Source organism: Achroia grisella, unplaced genomic scaffold, assembly GCF_030625045.1.
Source record: "Achroia grisella isolate CSIRO2021 unplaced genomic scaffold, CSIRO_AGI_Agris_v1 utg794, whole genome shotgun sequence".
In the NCBI taxonomy this organism is placed as follows: domain Eukaryota; kingdom Metazoa; phylum Arthropoda; class Insecta; order Lepidoptera; family Pyralidae; genus Achroia; species Achroia grisella.
Window position 1 is genome coordinate 1,699,814 of NW_026713026.1, and position 19,816 is coordinate 1,719,629.

Sequence of the window (19,816 nt, forward strand, 5' to 3'; positions counted from 1 at the left end):
GTTACTTTGACACAACACTTCAATAATGGGGAAATATGCAAATGTGTGAATTCAATCAATCATGAACGTGAAGCAGCACTAACATAGAATAAAAAATTATATAAAAATATGATCATGTACGTAAAATTGAATAGTTTTAATGTAATTTCGTGTGACACACAAGCAAGGAAGGTAGCGTATACATAAAGCGTATATAACACAGAGTATGGGCAGTATAATGTGGATGTACAGCTGCATTCGCAGCCGTCGGCGACAGTGTGAACGTAGCATATCACATGCTATCGAGCGTCTATTCAATAACAAGATATTACAACGAATCCAAGACACACAAATGCAAGTCATTTAAAATAAAATATTATCGAAACATAATAAAATGGCTAGATATGAAAAAAATGTACATTTCGATTTGAAAAGTAGAAGTACGAACATATTTATGGTTTTCTTCTGATAAGAAAATTACTCATTATTTTTTTCAGAATTGTTTATATTTGTACACACTATACCAGAGAGCTGAATGCGAATGACGAAATAATTTGACATATAATGTGTACAAAACTCCTTAATCAAGACAGACCGAGCTCATTTTAGCTAAAATATAATTATTTATAGAGAACAATATCACTCTATGGTATACAAGATTTTTAATATCACAACAGATATCAGTCTACTAATTAACTACTAATTCATCACGAGAAAATATCTGAATAAGTCACAAATTTAATTGAAATTTTATAACTGAATAATCATTACAAAAAAAATATATTTTTTATCAAAATTTGTGATATTTTTATTATTTTAGACAGTTTATAATCTATGTAATCAAATTCGTTTGAATTTGATTACATAGATTATAAACTGATTGCCTAATGAACACAGTCGAATCTCTGTCTAGAAATTTGACATTTTATACAAGAATTTCTTAAATGTATAATGTACGAAAGGATAAAGAAACTTTTCTCTAAAAGACGTGGAACGGGGAAAATTCTAAGTAAACTCCGCTCGAGCAATTCTTCAAAAAATATAATTAGTATTATAAATGAAACTGTGTAAATAACAATATTATTTATCTAAGATACTATTAAATCGCTAATCGAAATGTACTTTGTCTAGGTGCGCCTCCTCTAATCAGATATAGAAAAAATAGATTATATTCAATTTTAAATGACTTCAACCAAACGTTGGGATTTGTGATTGAATAAAAAAATATAATATTAAAATTCATTGAAAAGTTATATTTTAGTCAATATGCGATTAACAATACTACTAGATATTATATCGTCTAATAAACAGAAATATGACACTTTTCAAAATTAAGCTAGAATAGCCTCCTTTTACATAAGTCAATAATTTAACCACGCCGTCTTAATCGTTATCTAAATTCTTTTAAAATGATATATAATACTTCTGTGTAAACTTAAAACTTTAAAGGGTAAAATTATTTAAATAAATTTAAAAATTTTAAACGCTTGTCTACAAGACTAGACAAAAATGTACATTTTGAATACTGCCATTTTTATATTTAACCGACGATATGGTTATGTTTTCACCGTCAACAATCATTCTCTGCATTACTTATGATTGCCTGGTAGAAAATTTGCATGGTGTACAAGTGTAGAAAAGAAGTAGAAATAGAATAGAAATATTCTTTATTCAAATTAACATAGTCACTTTCGAATAGTCATATTTCTTTACTCTACTACTCATTCGGAACGCAGACTCATCACAAGAAGAATGAGCAAGAAACTTGTGTGTTTTTCTTTAGAATAAATGTTATTTTAAATAAATAATTACACAATAACAATTAAGAGGCATGCGATAATTAACATAGAATAGTTGTTATTGTTACGTAATCATTTATTAGTGTGATCACTAACTTTTTTCAACAGATAGTGATGATATTTAGTTTGTATTATAAATCAAAGTGGCTAATATAGTAAATAGATAATATAGTATTAGTTTATTATAAGATATATTTTAGGTACATATCACAATTCCCAACGTATAATGTCGGTAAGCATGTGTACGAACCGGAGGGCGGCGTGGATGGGAACGAGTGCGGGCGCGGACTACTGCCCGCCGCCGACGCTACGCACCGACACGCAATCATTATTACGTCATCATTACATGTGCTAGTTAACGCTATGCGTGAATACACTCCTAGTATCTTTTAAAGCAATATCGACCTTACTACGAAAATGTTACAATATAATTTAATACACATATATTTCTAGTAATAAGTATTAGTAGTATAAGTACAGGAGGTAACAGAATATCAGCGCTGCTGATTTATCTGTAGCTTTATGCTGAGTTGGTTGTTCATCTTTGCAGGAAATAATGTCACCTCCTTTTCTATACCTCATGTATGCTATGTGTTTGTATTTGGTGAGTAAATCATTCAATCAAATGAAATATCTATTTTGAATTTTATATATTAACAATTAGATTTTCATTTCATTCTTTCCAAGCATTGAATGATTGTTGGAAAGGGCAATAAATAATGTACCTTAATCATTTTTATAGAGCATCAGCTACTACTGTCCTTTTAAGTAATTTAAATTAGTACTTTTCAATCTTTCAACAAACATGTCGTATAACATAAAACAAATCGGATAAAAAAATTTCAACTTTGAAGAACGAGAAAGTTCTAAATAGGTACTATCCCAAATCCTCGTATTTGAAATATGTATCATATACGAGTCACCAATTTTTTTATAACATTTAAATTTGGACCCTCGTTTTAACAACATTGAGTTGAAAATCTCTTACATCAAAAATCATTTGCTTATTTGGAATAGAGATTGATTTTATAAGAAACGTGAAATAATGTTTATTAACATACCAGGAATATGAAGTTTGTCCGTCTCGATGTTGAGCAGTAGACAGTTCTCGTCCAGGGTCTCATTGTCGAGCTGATACTCTTGCCAGCCTTCCACGGAGTCCTGTCGAAGAAGCTGGTATTGTTTACAATTGACTTTAAAAAATAAATTTAATATTCGACTGCATAGTTTTTTGTATTCAGCGTTATCTTTACTAATATTGTAGGGATTTTTATATTGGCGGTTGACGCATGTTCAGCTCAACCAATCGCCACGAAATTTGACAAGTAAGCAGATTTATAAACAGCATAGTAGCATCACAAGAAAACTTTTATAATGGTGAATCAATATATACCATAAATGAGGATAATTCTATATATACCATATATACATTTATGCGTAAAATTGAGAATTGAATGGCAGGCGATTTCATAAGAATATAGTTATTGTGAATTTCATTCCTTTTAAACTCTAATATTAGTAGTACAATATAAAATTTCTATACCGTCACCTTACAATTTTTTTATGTATTTATATTTACTAAACCACAGATTATATCTATTGTATAAGTCAATATAGTTTTGATAATGTTTACGTGATACCGTATATACGTAAGTATTATAATATTTTGTGTTATGTGCTAGACAATAACCACTCTAAGTATAAATATAAAAAAAATAAAATGTATAGGTACTAAGTGCAGCATTTACAAACAGTGAAACAGTGTCAACTAAATCTAGAATATTTTATACATATGGATATATTTATATTTAGATTAGATAAGGGAGGACAGAAAAAAACAGAGTGAAATGACTATTTATCTAATTGTCATTAAATGAATTTATAACACTTAATTACTAATTAATCAGATTAATTATGAGGATACCGAGGTGCCTTTATACAGTTGTCGGCGTGAGCATCTATCTCATTTACTTCAGCTGCCAAAAAGCATGCTTTTTTTACAATATGAATATTTATTCTCAGAATACAATTCTGTTAACCACTAACCTCGAACAAGGTAACCCTGTGTATAGAAAGCTAGCTGCTTTTTAAGCAGCTGGTAATATAAGGCAGTGGATTTACAGAGTTTACCAATCATCATGACATTTGGTTTAAACGCAGCATTTGATGGTGAAGTATATAAGCTACTTCTTGCTTTAGTAAACTATTATCGCGCGTACAAAATGCTTGATTTACAATAACGATGACATCAGGGACCGCGCAAGTTAAACTGTACATTATTTGTATAAGAATAGCTTTCTAAATTAAATTATCAACATCATTTCTCGTAGAATGTACTAGTAAGTTATGGTAATACTCACTTCGAGCAGGTCCGGCAGTGCAAACGTTACGTTGAGCGGCTTCATCATCTTACTCTTGTAGTTATGTTCCAGTAACAGCGGCGTGTACAGAATGTTCTTCCACTGTCGGCTCAGGACTATCACGCCCTGCAAAGTGCGAACGAGTCGTTCTAGGATGCCTAGTATTTACAAGCGGCTATGGTATTCTTAATATTTAGGATTTCGAATAGGTGTGCAAAAATGGAACCAACTAATACCGCACCCGCGATATTGGGTTTATACAAAGTGGGTGGTTTGGAGTATAAAGTGTAATAATTGCATGGTGTGCTAATACATTTTACTGTTACTGTTTGCAATATTGAATGGATATATTGTGTCAGAGATGTGCTTTTTGTAAATTATTTCTATTACTCTACATTTTTTCAAATTATACCATTAATTTGTGTATAGCTTAGGCAATTTAGCACTGGAGAGTGCGACATATATGTCTTACATAATTTTTCTGTGAAAATTATTACTTAATTCTTACCCCTTTACTAAAGAAAGAAAGTAATGTATTGTGGATGTATGTATACAGCGGATGTGTGAGTACAGGAATATATTTAGAGCATTAGTAGCAAGTATAGTCTAAAAGGCTTATAACGGCAATAGATATTTATTTAATTTCACGTACTTTCAATTGAGGGCTATAACTAACTATATCATAAAATAATACGTGTTAATTTTAACAGTCACATCTGTCAGAGTCAAAATTCCCTTATTCACCTTTCGGTCTTCTTGTTTTGTTATGACCTGTAAGATATACTTTTAATAACACCCTAGTCGCGACTCCAGTATTAAACGACCTAAGAACACGATGGATGGAGAAGAGAGAACGGAAAGTGATTGAGACCTGACACAGGGTAGAGAGTGAGAGCAGGTATGGATGGAGAGAAAGCTTGGTAGTTGAGACCTGTCGCAGGGTGGAGAGCGAGGGCAGGTGTCTGTCTGCGAGGTCTGCCTGCAGCGCGGCGGCGTCGGCCTGCAGCGCGTGCCGCAGCAGCACGCCGCACAGCTGCAGCGACGGCTCCTCCCGCAGCTGCTTCGCCATCGGCGTGTGCCGCCCGTACCGGCTCTGTGCACCGACACCACTAGTTTTAATACCTACCTTTACATGCACATTTTTACACGCACGAATAGGCTATCACGCAATAAAAAAAAGGGCATGTAAATGTAAACTAACAAGAATGACCGCGCGTGCCGCTAGATCGCGCTTTTCCGCATTCTTTTTTTTAATAATTAATGAAATAATAAAATTGCAGATATCTGACCATGGAGCAAAAACATAAGTATTGATATTTTTTTTAGTGATTAGTATGTATTTAAAGATTATTAACACTGCATTTAGTCAAATAAACATTTAGATAGATTCCAATGTTATTTGGTATATTCATAGATCATATTAGATTAAATCGGCCATTTCACGCCATCGTCTATGGGATACAGTTACTTAACTATATAAAAAACCCGTCATATACATTTCAAAAGGTAGTTTGAGGAAGTGGTACCTTGGGCAGCGTGTGGTGAGGCGCGAGGTCTAAGGCAGCAGCCATTAGGCTGGCCGCGGTGGCGGTGAGGCGACGTGCGTGGGCGCGGTACAACGCCACTACTCGAATGCCGAGCCGATTGCACGGGTTCATCCAGGCATTAATGGCTGGCGATGCCGTACTCAGCAGATTCCAGTCCAGTCTTGACAAATATAAACAAGAATTAATATCAAACAATAGTACGTATTAATAAGGTAGTCTATTTCGAGAAATAGGAATACACTTAGCTATTATTAGTAAATGATGGTCATAACAATGAATTGAATGTGTTTTTATAGATGCGAGTACATTTTGAAACTAACAAGATGAAAATGTCCCTACAGTATCAATGCTGTCTGTATGTGATAACATTACAGAAGTTAAGATAATTATATTTGTTCCTGGTTCATTAGTACCTGGTATAATCAATCTTTTTGGTAATCGGCGTGCGAGGTGGAGCAGCGAAATTAAACCAGACCACTTTGAGATCTATAGCACAGGACGACATATTTCCATTGTCCTTCACTGGTACCATAGTAGTGCTGCTATCGTTGGTAGAGGGCTCTTCAGGTCCCGGTGTGGAAGGCTCCGGGGGCACTGGAGGTGGCTGAGCAGATCCTAAGTTCGGAGTACTTGGTTTGGAGTTTGATTCCCTTTTTCGGAACAAATCTTCGAAACCGGTACTTCGGGCTTTAGTATTTCGATCTTTATCTGGCTTTAACTCCTCTGACGATTTCACAGATTCCCTGCAGCTTTCGCTGTCAGTTCGAACTGGTTTCTTCTCCTCGTTTGGTTTATGACATTGTGAGTGCTTAGATACTTTTATCGATATACCTTCGAGACCGCACTCAAACATTATATAGCCAATAGCATTATCCTTTTGTCCGTCAGTTGATCCATTTTGACAACACTAAAAAAAAGTTTCAATTAACAAATAATAACTTGTAAAAAATTACCTCAATAGATATATATTAAGTTGAAATATCTTACCATAGACTCGCATCCTTTAGAGCAAGAGTCCGCTCTCATAAACTTGAAGGCTACTTTCGAATGCTGGCATGGTATGCCAGTTATCGTCGCATCCTTTAGTTGAGATGACTCGTTTCGTATACGTCTTAGCTGACCATGCACCTTGCCTGTCAAAAGCGTAACATTAGACTTAATATATTTCCAAAATGCTAAAATGTAATTAAATTTTCGTTATACTTACCAACATTCAAAGTGATCGTAGTATCCTCAGATTGCTGTTGAGAAGTTTCTATGTATACAGGGTCACCTTTCTCCGGACCTCTTTTTCGTCCAGAACCACCTGAATGCGTGGATATTAATGCTCGAGGACCTTTCATGATCCCAAAGGTCTTTTTACTACCAAGAGCTCGTAAAGTGGGCCTGTAGTATAGTTGCACGGAATCCAAAGTCTTCTTAGAGCTCACATACTTAGCCGTTATGTTCTCCACTGATACTCCAAACAATGACACACACGTTAAATCTTGAATATTGTCTAGGGCAGAAAACGATATCATGTCTTCAACGACGGATGACTGAATGAAGATCATGTTTACTTTAGGCACAGATACAGTGGCCTGGAGTTGGTCGCATATGGTTTCTTCATATACGTTTGAATGCGGTATTGTCGCAACCTTACATTTGTCGTCCTTATCCGCTACATTAGATTGGTTATGCGCCTGCATCTGAGGCAGCCAGTTCATTACATATTGTTTCTGTTTCAATACATTAGAACTTTCAACAGACGAAATACAGAGCAGTCTTAAGTGATTGATCACTGTTATAGGATGTACATTTGCCAATACCGGTGTCAGGGATTCGACGAATTTCTGCGTGCTCTCCAGAACTAGTGGTGTCAACATAATATCTATTTCTCCGCGGAGTTTTATAAACACACCATTTTTACTATCGCTTGTTGTCGTTGCTGTTGATGTAGTACTCTTATCAGTATTCTCGTGGTTATCTTGAACACTTTGCTGGATGTCCCACCAAGCTTGAGGGTAAGGGTGGGCCTTAATTTGGGAATTAAAGTGAGGCGTTAGATTCGAATATGGCCCATGCTGGTTCTGATTATTATGCTCTTTCTTTGATATCAGTTTCAAAATATTATTAACCTTTCCAGTTTGTTCGAAATTTGGCAGATACTTTTGTCCAACATATATCAAAGTACCATCTTCGGCTTTTTTAAACAGAGGCAGGGTGAAGACGTCACTACCACTGGGTAGAGAACAAGAAGCCCAGTTAGAACACTTGTACTGTGGCAAATTATGCATATAACTAGACATCAGCAAAGGTGAGTCTACTATTGGTTTGTTAGTTTGCATATGTAAATTGACAAGAGTCATATCTTCTTGTGATGATATAGCAGATATAAAAGATGTAGATGAAACAGAGCCGCTTTCAGAGTCGGGTTGAGCACCTGTGCTCAAATTACTTATAGTGTCTGGCCCATCCATTATATCTGATCTTGGCATGGAGTTAGTCCATTTTTCATTTGTTATGTCATTGATGCCAAATGAACTTTTATCTTTATGGTTGCTATGCCGACTACCAAAAGAATGTTTCAAACTTGATGATCGACTCGGGAACATGTCTTCGTCAGCAGAGAAGAATGCTTCGGAATGATTTTCACTGGTTATAGACATAGTTCTGTGTACTTCTTGTGGTACAGTGTCCTCTGAAGGTGGTTGCGAATTAAGAGAGTAATGGGATTCAGAAACTCCCACAGTTCTGGATGGAACTTTTGGCACTATAAATGTCTCACTATCAGTGTACGTATGCTTTTTTAGAGTCACGTTAGTGTTATCTTTTATACCACAACTCAAAGCCAGTTTTGAATCAGAAACACTGCTTTCCATTTGAGGCACGTTCAATATACTTTTGTTAAGTTTCGAGTCACTGTCGATTTTGGAACTTCCCAAAGGAATACTCGCATCGACAAGGCGCGCATACGGAACATCGCTCTTAGTACTTGAGACCAAAACGTTATTACTCCCTTTGCTCATACTTGTGTACGAAAATCTTCTAGTTAAGCTTCGTCGTTCTACACTTTGAGGCGATTTGTTGAGATTTTGCGGTAGCGGTGATGGTATTAAAGTTGCAACGTTTGTTGGCTGAAGACATACGTTCAAGCTATTGTAAGGTGGTGTATGAAACACAAGTTGTCCAGGATGCAACAGACTCTGACCATATCCATATTCTCCGGGGGTCGTTTCTATTACATTAAACATAGCTACGTTGATACCTTCATTAAGGTCAGAAGGGTTTGGTTTCAGGAAATTAGGCCCATTTCTGTTGGAACCGAAAAATGCGCAACCACCACAACAACCGCATTGTGTGCTCTTTAATTCGTTTGGCCACATAAACCACAACCTTTTCGTTTTCTCATCGTGTAATTTTAGGAACTTTTGCTGAACAAAATGTAAGTTCTTTGGGCTTTGAGGTAGAGATGAGGCTCCTTCTACCAGCACAGGACCTAATGATATAGATCCAACTCCTACCCAGTTATCGCTGTCTATCTGTTTGCTCTGCTGGCTGCTGTTGCTTCCACTAGAATGATGTGTGTGCAAAGTCGTTTGAGTGTAAAGCGCTAACTTTATATTTGGTAACAATGCTGTGATACCTGTTCCAAAGCCAACACCGTGAAGGTTACAGAAACTCAGTCTTATCGGTGATATCCAAGTTTGCAATGTCGTGTTGGTGTCGGCCACATAGATATCAATCAGATCGACTGCAACTCGAATCATTTTGTATTTTATCTCATTTGAAGTTGGACATCGATACTTTAAAGTAGAATCGGTTTCAGGGCACATGGCAGTGATCATACCATGATGGCAATGTTTAGTAGAATTTGGAGGAACTAATTCGTTCTCACTGTCACAAATTAGCAATAAAAAGGTCTCCAAAGATGAGATAATTTGGTAAAGTTGGGGCAATGTCAAGCGGCCTGTTAATTGTCCTAATTGTAATTCCATCATCCAAGCATATTCTACGGTTTCTTCTTCGGCGGAGCGATTTGTATCACTGAAGAAACCATTCCCTCGCAATTGGAAAGAGGAGAGCATCAGGTGACCTTGGTGCAGTGCCCCTGAATTATTTTGATTAGTCCGTGACATGTTGTTAGATGACACAAGTATTGAGGGACTCAGTAGCAACTGAAGTTTCGTTTCTTTGAATCTTTTGTCCATTTCAAAGCCAAAGCGCTCTATTAATATGACAGGACAAGGTGGCTCACTTTCACTACAATTCTTGACTAAATGTGCCTGAATATCATGAATAATAATCGAGACAGAGACATCCAGTGGTCTGCAGCGTCTAGGATCAAAAGGACTTTTGCTGTTATCTGTTGAGTCATCAATTGAAATCTCAGTATGCTGATTGATGCTACTTCTGTCATTCAACTTTGTAGTGGTCTCATTAATTGGTACTTTTTGCATGTCGGTAAAAGTTTGATCTTCTCCAAATATATTTTCAAGTAAGTTTAGAAAACTTGTTATTATGGTGCCGTAGGCGAGTAGGATCGACGGCCCCACTTCTAGCTCTACGCTTACTTTATCCGGAGGTAATGAAGTACGGTCGAATTTGTTGCCGTCCAACGTCCAATTTATTTGAGGTTGTTTCCTCATTCTGGGTATTCGCATTGGTGATAGAAGAATCTCTTCTTTTTCTGGTGTAGTGATGTCAGCTTGTGGCTCAGGTCCCAGCGGTGGAATTGGATGATAATTATACCTGACACTCAGGGCGACGATAGGGACAGACCAACAATCCACCCAGCCCTGTGATTTTACGCACTTTCTTCGCCATTTCGATGCTTTTAATCTGCAGGGGACTAGTTTCTTATTTTTGTCAATAGACAAGAGTAGCAGCCTTGAGGTATTGACTTCTGGCAGATATAAGCTCATATCAACTGCCTCGCCTTGAATCCAGATTTTCAAAGGTATAACATCAGGTAAGTAATCAATGAATGGTAAGTCAAAGGACACGTCCAAAAGATCGCCACAAAAAGCGACGTGATTATTCTCTTGATTGGTGGAACTGCAGTCAATCCAATTATACTGATTACTCACTGTCACCACCTCACACTCTTTCAGTAACAGTGAAATTTTCCATGTGTATGGAACAAAATGCAATATGTCAGGACGTGACTTGTTCGACCAGTCATTTATCAAATCCTGAAAGAAGTCTATATGTGTGTACACAAGGTGAACAGTTGCTTTGCATCCCGTCAGACCTAGCAGCCAACATTGATGATGGTTCCAAACAAGAGGATAGTGGCATTTGATTGTATATTCCAGTGTTTCGCTTTCTGCCAAGCTTCTATATTGAAGGCTTGTTGTCGCTTCAAGGTGGAGAAGCTGCCCAGTAATTTTAGTGGTATATCCATCTTGTAAGACAATCCATGGTAGAGTGACCTCCAAATAGGATCCAGCTCCAATATTAATGTGAACAGCATTGGTTTCTTTATTTTTTGTGAACAAAATATCAATGGTAGCTTCATTTAGAGTCGACAATCGTATATCGAATGATTGAGTTTGCCTTCTATCGCCAGGTTTTGGCTGTGGTGTCACTTCTAGGTTTTTATAGTTTGGTGGAAAGAAAAATTTGAATAAATTATCTCTTTGCCTGTCTGCCCAGGGACCGTAACTGAAATCTGTGCCTTTGCCACATTTAATATCGACTCCCCAAATAGGTGGTGCTGATTCTACTACGTCACCATTAGCCAGTCGGAGAAGAACAGGTTGTTCCGGAACCAACCCCGGTTCGTCCATATAGAAGTAGACTTCTATGTAATTTGAACTCATCACTACGAACCCTTCACCCATGTATCTAGGTGGCTCGTCTACCATTGCAGTGTAATTAGGACTGGGCGCCAAAATCACTTTGCAGTTTTCTGCTTTGGCTTTTACAAAATGCATAAGATGGTCTAAACTAGAGGCGGGAGGTTTTGTACTGTAAACTAAATGAGATTCTTCGATGCTTATAGACAGAGTTGTCGGTACTAGGCGATTACCAAAAACGACTCTACCCGAGCAGACATCGATTTTAATGACTGGTATGAGATCACGCCACGTTCGGGCCATGGCAGCCTCGGATCTGACTGTGTCTTGCGCGCGGCGTCTCTTCTCGTTAGCGTCATTCATAGCTTTGTCTCTGTCTGTCGAGTCGTCGTCATTTTGCTGTTTAATTCCAGGGTCTAATCCGAATGTTTTTTCCAGTTCATTGTAAAGGTCGCACCGATTGTAGAAATGTAATTCGAAGCCGTTTAACATGATTGATAATCGGGTATCGGAATGTGATAAGTCTGTAAACAATAACAATATTACTTCATGAGTATTAGCATAGATAACATAACACTGTATTAGTGAAAACCCTCAAAATTATGCTTATATGCATTTTCGTCATAATACTTGTAGATAAAATAAAAATGATAGAAATAACGAAATTTGTCGATATTAATTCTACCTACTTAAGTATAATTAGCAGCTAAAAATTGTTTTCAACATACATTTCAATACGTAAGCAATGAATTTGCATACAATAGTGTAAACATAATGTATATAATCACGGCCAAATTGCAGATAACGATATAAAATCGTAATACTTTCTTTCTTTTGTAATTTTCGACGTGCCAGCCGAGACATGTTGAAAATTACAAAATAAAGAAATACATACCTTATAAAGGTATTATGCTGCACCAAATCACTGCTAAATCACCTTTTAAACTAAGCAAAGCAAAGCGACTTTTCTGTCGCCAAACAAGTATTCCTCGAGCACACACATTTTGTATGTACTTATGTGTAGGTCTGAGAATAGGACCTAAACCATTTTTCATGTCCATTTCATGATAAGAGTGTTATATCCCGATTTTTTTTTTACAAACCAGAGATATTTTACTATTAATAAATAGTGATACAATAACTGTTGCCAAATGTATGAAATTACAATCATAGAAGATAAGCAGAAACGCTATCATTATAAATGTGAAATAGATAAAATCCAATAAGGTACAACAATATTGTAATGATAATCATATAAACGTAATTTCTAATAATTATGATTAACAATATGCAAATCATAGTTACTAATATTATAAACGCGAAAGTTTGTGAGCAACGATGGATGTTTGTTCCTCTTTCACTCAAAAACATCTGAACGGATTTTTATAAAACTTTACTGTAATATAGCTTATACATCAGAATAACATATGGGCTATCAATTTCATGCGGTGAAACCGCGGGTGAAATAGCTACTAGTTAATATATGTCTTAGAACAATTAATAATCTTTAAGGTTTAAGTCAACGAATTGATACAATGCAACTCAACGTTCCCACCGTACGCTCCGTGTAACTTGTCATACAAAATGTATGTACGTAGTATATACCTACATATTAAAATGTGAATCAAAAACTTTGTATCTCTTTTTACGGAAATAGCGCAAACGGAGAAGTATGAGCTTAGCCTCCTCCCTCTTTCTTAAACATGGTGAAGTTTAAACTAAACGACCCTCAACCACCCAAAGTTACGTGAATTTTTAAGTACCTATTATAAAAAATATTAAAAAAATTTTAGTCTTAGAAATCTATAAATACTATCTGTATTGGGGGGAAGGGGATTGTTAGTAATGTGGACTAATTATCCCATTGCTAGCAATGTACCTTGTCAGGTCGACCTCCACGCGGTTTCCCTGGAAACCATCGTGATAAATTCCCGGTGAATTTGTCACGTTGGGCCAACTGATCTGACTTCATGTTCATCCTATCATCCTTCACTGGTGCCCCGCCAGCGTAAACCGTTAGCGCAGGTGGGTGCACCATTCCATTATCAACCTTTAAAAAAAAAATACTAAGTATCTGTATTTAAAGATCTCTAAGACTAAAAATTATAGTGTACCCTGAACCTTGATTGTCCTAGAATAAAATTTAATATTTTATTCTAGACTACTCAAGGGACAGCAAAAATCACAAAATATCACAAGGGGGAGAGGGTTGTAGTGTGTATTTATTTTTTCGTCAAACGTTTTGAACGTCGCAGTACACGCTTTTCGAGTCTGAGGCCACTGGTAAGTATACGCTTACCTTCTGAGACATCTTTAGGGACGTAAGAGCGCCACCATCTGAATATCAAGTACCCGTCTTGTATACGTAGAGTGTAGTCATAGTTTATGTACACTATGTCTCGGAACATTATTTTCCCTGAGAGAGCATTGAGTGTGAATGATCCTGTAACAAGAAATAAGAATTTTAAATCAGAATATCTACTTCACAGAATTTTATATTTACTATTTGAAATTAGCGACTTGTATACACTAGGTCTGTAGTTATGTGTTTTCTATTCTTTTTTCAAACTATGCTAATGCTGAGAGAGTGTGACTTAGTGGTTTTCTAACTTAACCCAAGAGGTCGCGAGTTCAAAGTTCAAATCTGGTTAACACTAAAACACTTCCTGTGATATTTATATCTCTCTCTTGTGCTTTCTTAGACTATTTAGTAAAGAATACACCATTACTTAATGGATTTATATAATTTTGTTTAATTCCCCTACCACAGTAACGCCATAATATAATTTAATTAAGTATTGAAATGGACTTCCACAGATAACACTTAATTCAATAAATCGTAAGACGAAACACCATGATGAAACCCAAAATTAATCTAAGAAACATATACCCAGTAAAATGTGAGCATGTTAAGTTATGCCTTCTCGATAACCTCAATAGTAGACATCTCTGAATACCCCATTAGGGATAACAGTCATGATGTTACAGTATGTATCTCATGTTGTTTTTAATGCTGTTAGTCACAGTTAGCTTTTAGTGCACAGTGCACTACAATACCATAGAAGGACTTAAAGAGATATCTATATACATATAGATACAACTTTAGTACAAAAAAAATCAATTAATCAGTCAACAGTACAAAGAACAATATTCTAGAACTCCCTAAATAGATTAGTGGTAGAATACCAATCTTGTTAGCATTAATAACAGTATGAGTACAATGTTAATTTATGACTAATGCACTTATTTATAGTTTCCTTTTTAGTCCTCACACTCCATGTTTGAAACTGTTGAGATTGTAAACCACAGACTGTTTAATGTTTATATAGTAAACTTAATGAGCTTGGTATAAATCGAATATGATTCAACAAATTAAAAAATAATTTTTATTCATATATACCACATCTAGTCATAGTCTTCGACTGATTATAGGACATAAAATAAAATTCATTCATAAGCAACTTCAGCTTATGAATGATTTTTTTGAATGAATGAATTTTGTTTTTCAACAATTCTAAATTATAACATTTATTGATTTAAGTACTAAATTTTAATCTTCAATTTACCCAAAGCTACAAGTATTTTGGTAGATAATATTATAATTTAAGAATTTTGTAATTTAGTACTAGTAATAAATTACAAAATAATTAGGCTTTGCACAAGTTTAATCAATTTACACAAAACTTCTACACATAAACATCCCTAATCACCCTATTGATGGTTGAAAATCGCATGAAAATATGCTATTGAAATTATTACACACATACAAATATGTCACTGTTGTAACTATTTTATAACACATTCCTGTTTAAGTAATATACATTATTTATATTGTTAGCAGGGTCTTAATAAGAATAATTATATGGTAAATAAAGGTATATGTATAGGTAACCTGGTTGAAAGTTCGAAAAAGGTATCCTTTATTTACCATAACATTATTCCTGTTAAGACCTAGTTAATAATATAAAAAATTTAGAAATATTCAGATTTAAAAAAAAAAATTATCAAGCTGCAAATCTGCTTGGCAATTTATCTGTAGTATTGTAGTCCATCAATATTAAATTATTTAAGAAGTGAACAGCAAAAAAATTAACACCTTATTGAAATCGTGTTAGAGTATATTGAACTTACATGGCCTTAAATCTTAATTGAATTAAATTTCTTACATTACAATATAAAAATTACATTATTATACAGTTTACAATTATTGATTGCTTTGTATGTTATTGTAGATGTTAATGAATTGTAATTGTAATTACCAAGCTGGTTAGCCTTATAAGACTTATCAGAATAGAAATTATTACTTTTTCAAACAGTAGTAACTTGTTGGAACATGTAAATTTTGACACAAGGTTATCATGATTTGCAGACTTGAGGAATTGCCTAAGAAGAAATAATCTTTATTCAAATAAACTTAATATAAGAACTTTTGTATAATAGTCATATTTCTTTTATGACATATATCTTTCTTTATAGGAATGTCTATGGGTATAAATTCCAATACACCACACTCAATATAAACCCTTATATAAAAGTATCATTTAGATAAACATAATGGCAAGCTATTTAACAAATGAATGGTAACAGTTTTTTTTTGGGTTGATAATGGAATGGTGCACCCGCCTGCGCTAACGGTTTACGCTGGCGGGGCACCAGTGGAGGTTGATAAGATGAGCATGGGGTCAGGTCAGTTAGCCCATCGTGCAAATTCATCAGGAATTTAACACGATGGTTTCCAGGGGGATCCGCGTGGAGGTCGACCTGACATGGTACATTGCTAGCAATGAGGTTATCAATCCACATTACTAACAATCCCCTTCCCCCCTAATGGTAACAGTTGACTCAGGTATCACACAATAATTTCACTGTCATATATGAGACCATACCCTTCAAGAAATATGTAAATCTATCAATAGTGGGCGGAGGGGATTGTTAGCGATGGAAAGTAGAACCTCACTAGCAATGTACCATGTCAGGTTGACCTACATGCGATTCTCTTGGAAACCAAGAGATAGGAGATTTCAACATGATGGGCTAACTGACCTGACCTCATTTTCATCTTATCATGCTCCCTGCCAGTGTAAACCAGTAGTGTAGGTGGCGAAAGGATTCCATTGTCATCAATTTAAAAAAATCAATCGATAGCAGTATAGTGTGCAATAAACACAGTAGTGACTCTTTTTAAATATAGAATTTTAATTTATTTTTAATTTGTCAACATATTACAAAGCATGAAATAGCATGCAGATAATCTACAGTTAAATAACACTATAAACCAGATAGTGACTAAAGTAGTACCTGTACATTAATCAGCATGACTGAGCAGCTATCACTACGACTATCTCCATGGTGTAACAATAGAATAGTTAACCATAGACAGTAGGACAGTAAAACGGATGAAATACCAAAGTCCTGGTTCGATGGGACCCCAAACCAACAGAATCATTATATTATTTTATAAAAAAAAGTGTTTTATCAATTACTATTATACCAAGCTTCTTACTAATCAAGAAGGAACCCATTTACATGCGACAGGAAAAAATACGCCACTGCTTAGGGAGCCTAATGGCGGTGAATAGTAAATAATAGTTATCTGAACAAAATGAGGTCACTTACCAATCTTGAAGTTCTCATCTTGGAAGTAGAATCTGTTGATCAGTCTCGTCAGTATGTAGCCGAGGACGCGGCTGTTGTAATACGTGATGTATACAATCCATAGTATAGCAGAGATCAGCGAGACAAGTAACAAGGCGAAGTTTTTGTCGATCGTTATTTCGGTGAAGTCGTAAGAGGACGAGTTCCATCTCTGTGCCACAGGATCGGTGAAATTATCCCTTAACACGAAAACAAACCACATTTTATCCACACATAACACTGATAATCTACTTAATACTTCACTATACACTTTAATATAATATAAACATCGATGGGAGGATGCGTAAATATACCAATAACTTACATGTTGTTAAATATAACTTCACTATTATATTTCACATTTTACACGCTGGAGGAGCTGCAATGAGTTAAATACAATATATATTTCCATTATAACTCTCCATTGTTTCTTTTCTTATCAATTATAATCACTGTCGATCCGTAGATGGAGTTTTGACATTTTCAAATCGGTGTTGCCCGCTTTAGTGGAATCTCCACTGCAAAGTTACCGAACCTTACAATATTGTACTATAATATTGCACAGAATTAAGTGTCACGTTATGTGTAATTAAATCTGTTTTAATATTTTGTATACCCTTTCATGCATTTGCATGACTGAAATATTTCACTGTTCATAAGTACCTACCATACAAATCATAAATATATTTATGCGTGTCAAAATACAGAGACCTAATATGATTCCAATAAATATTTTTTATCGTATGTTATAGCCAGGAATATTACTTACTTGATTTTTTAACTAAAAAAATTTAAATAATTCCTTTATTGTTTTAAAATGAGACTGAATATTTTTTTCTACTAAGTTTGGGGTAAAGCTCCATGATAGCAATACTATATTTTTTTCTGAGATATTGCGTTTCGTTCATAGCAGAAAAGAATCAGTCATTAGTGGATTTTCTATACCAATAATAGAACTGCGAAAGGGTGTCTATCTTATGTGTTTGTTATCTAACATTATAATTTTTACTTTTACTATTGTTTAGATGAAATATTATAAAACTTAAATCAAGGTCACGGAAAAACCAACATCACTCTCATTCATTACGTAAAAAACGTACAAATAAATTCTAAGGAACAATTCTAAACTTCTAATATATAAAAAACACACTCTTTTTGAAGTCGGTTGAAAAAAGGCTGTTCGGGACTTTATGAAAAGTCGTTTGCATGTGTATCGTAATTTTCCCATTTCAGCTGTCAAACATGAGTTACTTGATAATGTGATGTAGTGTCACCTATATACATGCGTATATAGGTGACAATTACCACTTATCATCAGGTGGGCCGTTTGGTTGTAATTCCAATCACATAAAAATCTGTTTTTATTTTCGCTTAATTCTAAACCGCGCCGCGTAACGAATTTTAAAACTAGTTTCATGAGTTTGTAGTTACTAACTTTGTTGTTATATAACTTCATTCTAGTTATATAACAACAAAGCTTTTTACTACATATATTTTTTATTTTCTTTATTATATACAGATAACATAATATTACATACTATATGTTACATTGTGACATTCCTATTGTTATTGTGTACGTAAATATTATAAAGCAAATTTCGCCGCCGCGTTTGTCTGTATATCCGTGATTATCTCAAAAACTGCTGACAACATATTCGTGCTATTTTTTAAGGGATCATGTAAAATTTGATAGGGTTTTGTGTAAATGAAATACCCCGTGCGCGGGGCGCGTCGTTAGTATAATGTATGACGTAAAAAATACATTTTTCATGCTATAGGTACATGCAAACGCAGTTAAGGACAATGCACTAGTGATAGTTTCAAATACTGATCAGAACTTCATTATGTCATTTGGTTTTGTGACGTTTTTGCGACGAAACACGCACAGATAATGGCGAGCGATAGAGCATAGATTTTGAAACTTGATAATAAAGACTTTGACGTATTGTTGGTACTTAGAAATAGTTCAAAATCTATAGCGATAAGGCCGCCTCTCGGGCGCCCTTGTTGATAAAGGTGGCGCTGTGATGATGTCAATAGAGAATTGTAGTGATTCGGTGGTCAACTCTCGAAACGGGATTCCTGTTCCTTCAACCTGGGAGTATTTTATGTTTAGGATTTTTCTCGAAAAAGGGATATTGAAAGAAAGTAATTGTTTTCGAGAAGCATCTAATATTTGCCAGTTTTTCACCACAAAATCATAATTTATTTACATGAAAAATTGAAGTTTTTTAGTACTTGTAACTCTGCTTTTACTAAAGAAATATTTATATGGTTTCTTTCCTTGCTCCATTATGCTGATACGCGTACGCGTTCGCATGAAGCATAGAAACAGAAATGAAAAGGACGTGAACATTTTTTTCCGGTAACCGTTTACCATCAGATGGGCCGTATGCTTGTTTGCGACCATCATGGTACAAAATGACAAATTTATGGATCATAGGTCAATGATCTGTTTCGAGCAACTAAATGTTTGTTGCCATGGAGATCCAGTACTTGTTTATCGTGTATTTATGCGTAAGATAGGTCCTTAAAATTAAGAACATATAAAGTTAAATATGCCTGAACGACAATCAGATGATTCTAATATAACAAGCGAAACCTATAAACCGAAAGTTAGGTAAATAATATACATATTACTTAATATTTAGTTATTTGTTTATTACTTCTAATCACCGCTTATGCTTCTATATTTCGGACATTTCATTATATTTATT

General features: G+C 35.1%; 1 protein-coding gene across 1 annotated transcript in view; it reads right to left on the bottom strand.

Annotated features, from left to right (window-relative positions):
* Positions 1–17,322, bottom strand: part of LOC131851631 (bridge-like lipid transfer protein family member 1) — a 54,791-nt gene extending 37,469 nt beyond the window's left edge. The window contains exons 1-10 of the mRNA XM_059202151.1: positions 17,082–17,322; positions 13,765–13,908; positions 6,893–11,989; positions 6,673–6,818; positions 6,099–6,592; positions 5,665–5,845; positions 5,070–5,231; positions 4,139–4,264; positions 2,840–2,939; positions 2,029–2,085 (exon numbers count right to left, since the gene is read on the bottom strand). Of these exons, the coding sequence (XP_059058134.1) occupies positions 2,029–2,085; positions 2,840–2,939; positions 4,139–4,264; positions 5,070–5,231; positions 5,665–5,845; positions 6,099–6,592; positions 6,673–6,818; positions 6,893–11,989; positions 13,765–13,908; positions 17,082–17,322 (6,748 nt within the window). The remainder of the gene's footprint in view (positions 1–2,028; positions 2,086–2,839; positions 2,940–4,138; positions 4,265–5,069; positions 5,232–5,664; positions 5,846–6,098; positions 6,593–6,672; positions 6,819–6,892; positions 11,990–13,764; positions 13,909–17,081) is intronic.
* Between the last annotated feature and the right edge of the window lie 2,494 nt (positions 17,323–19,816).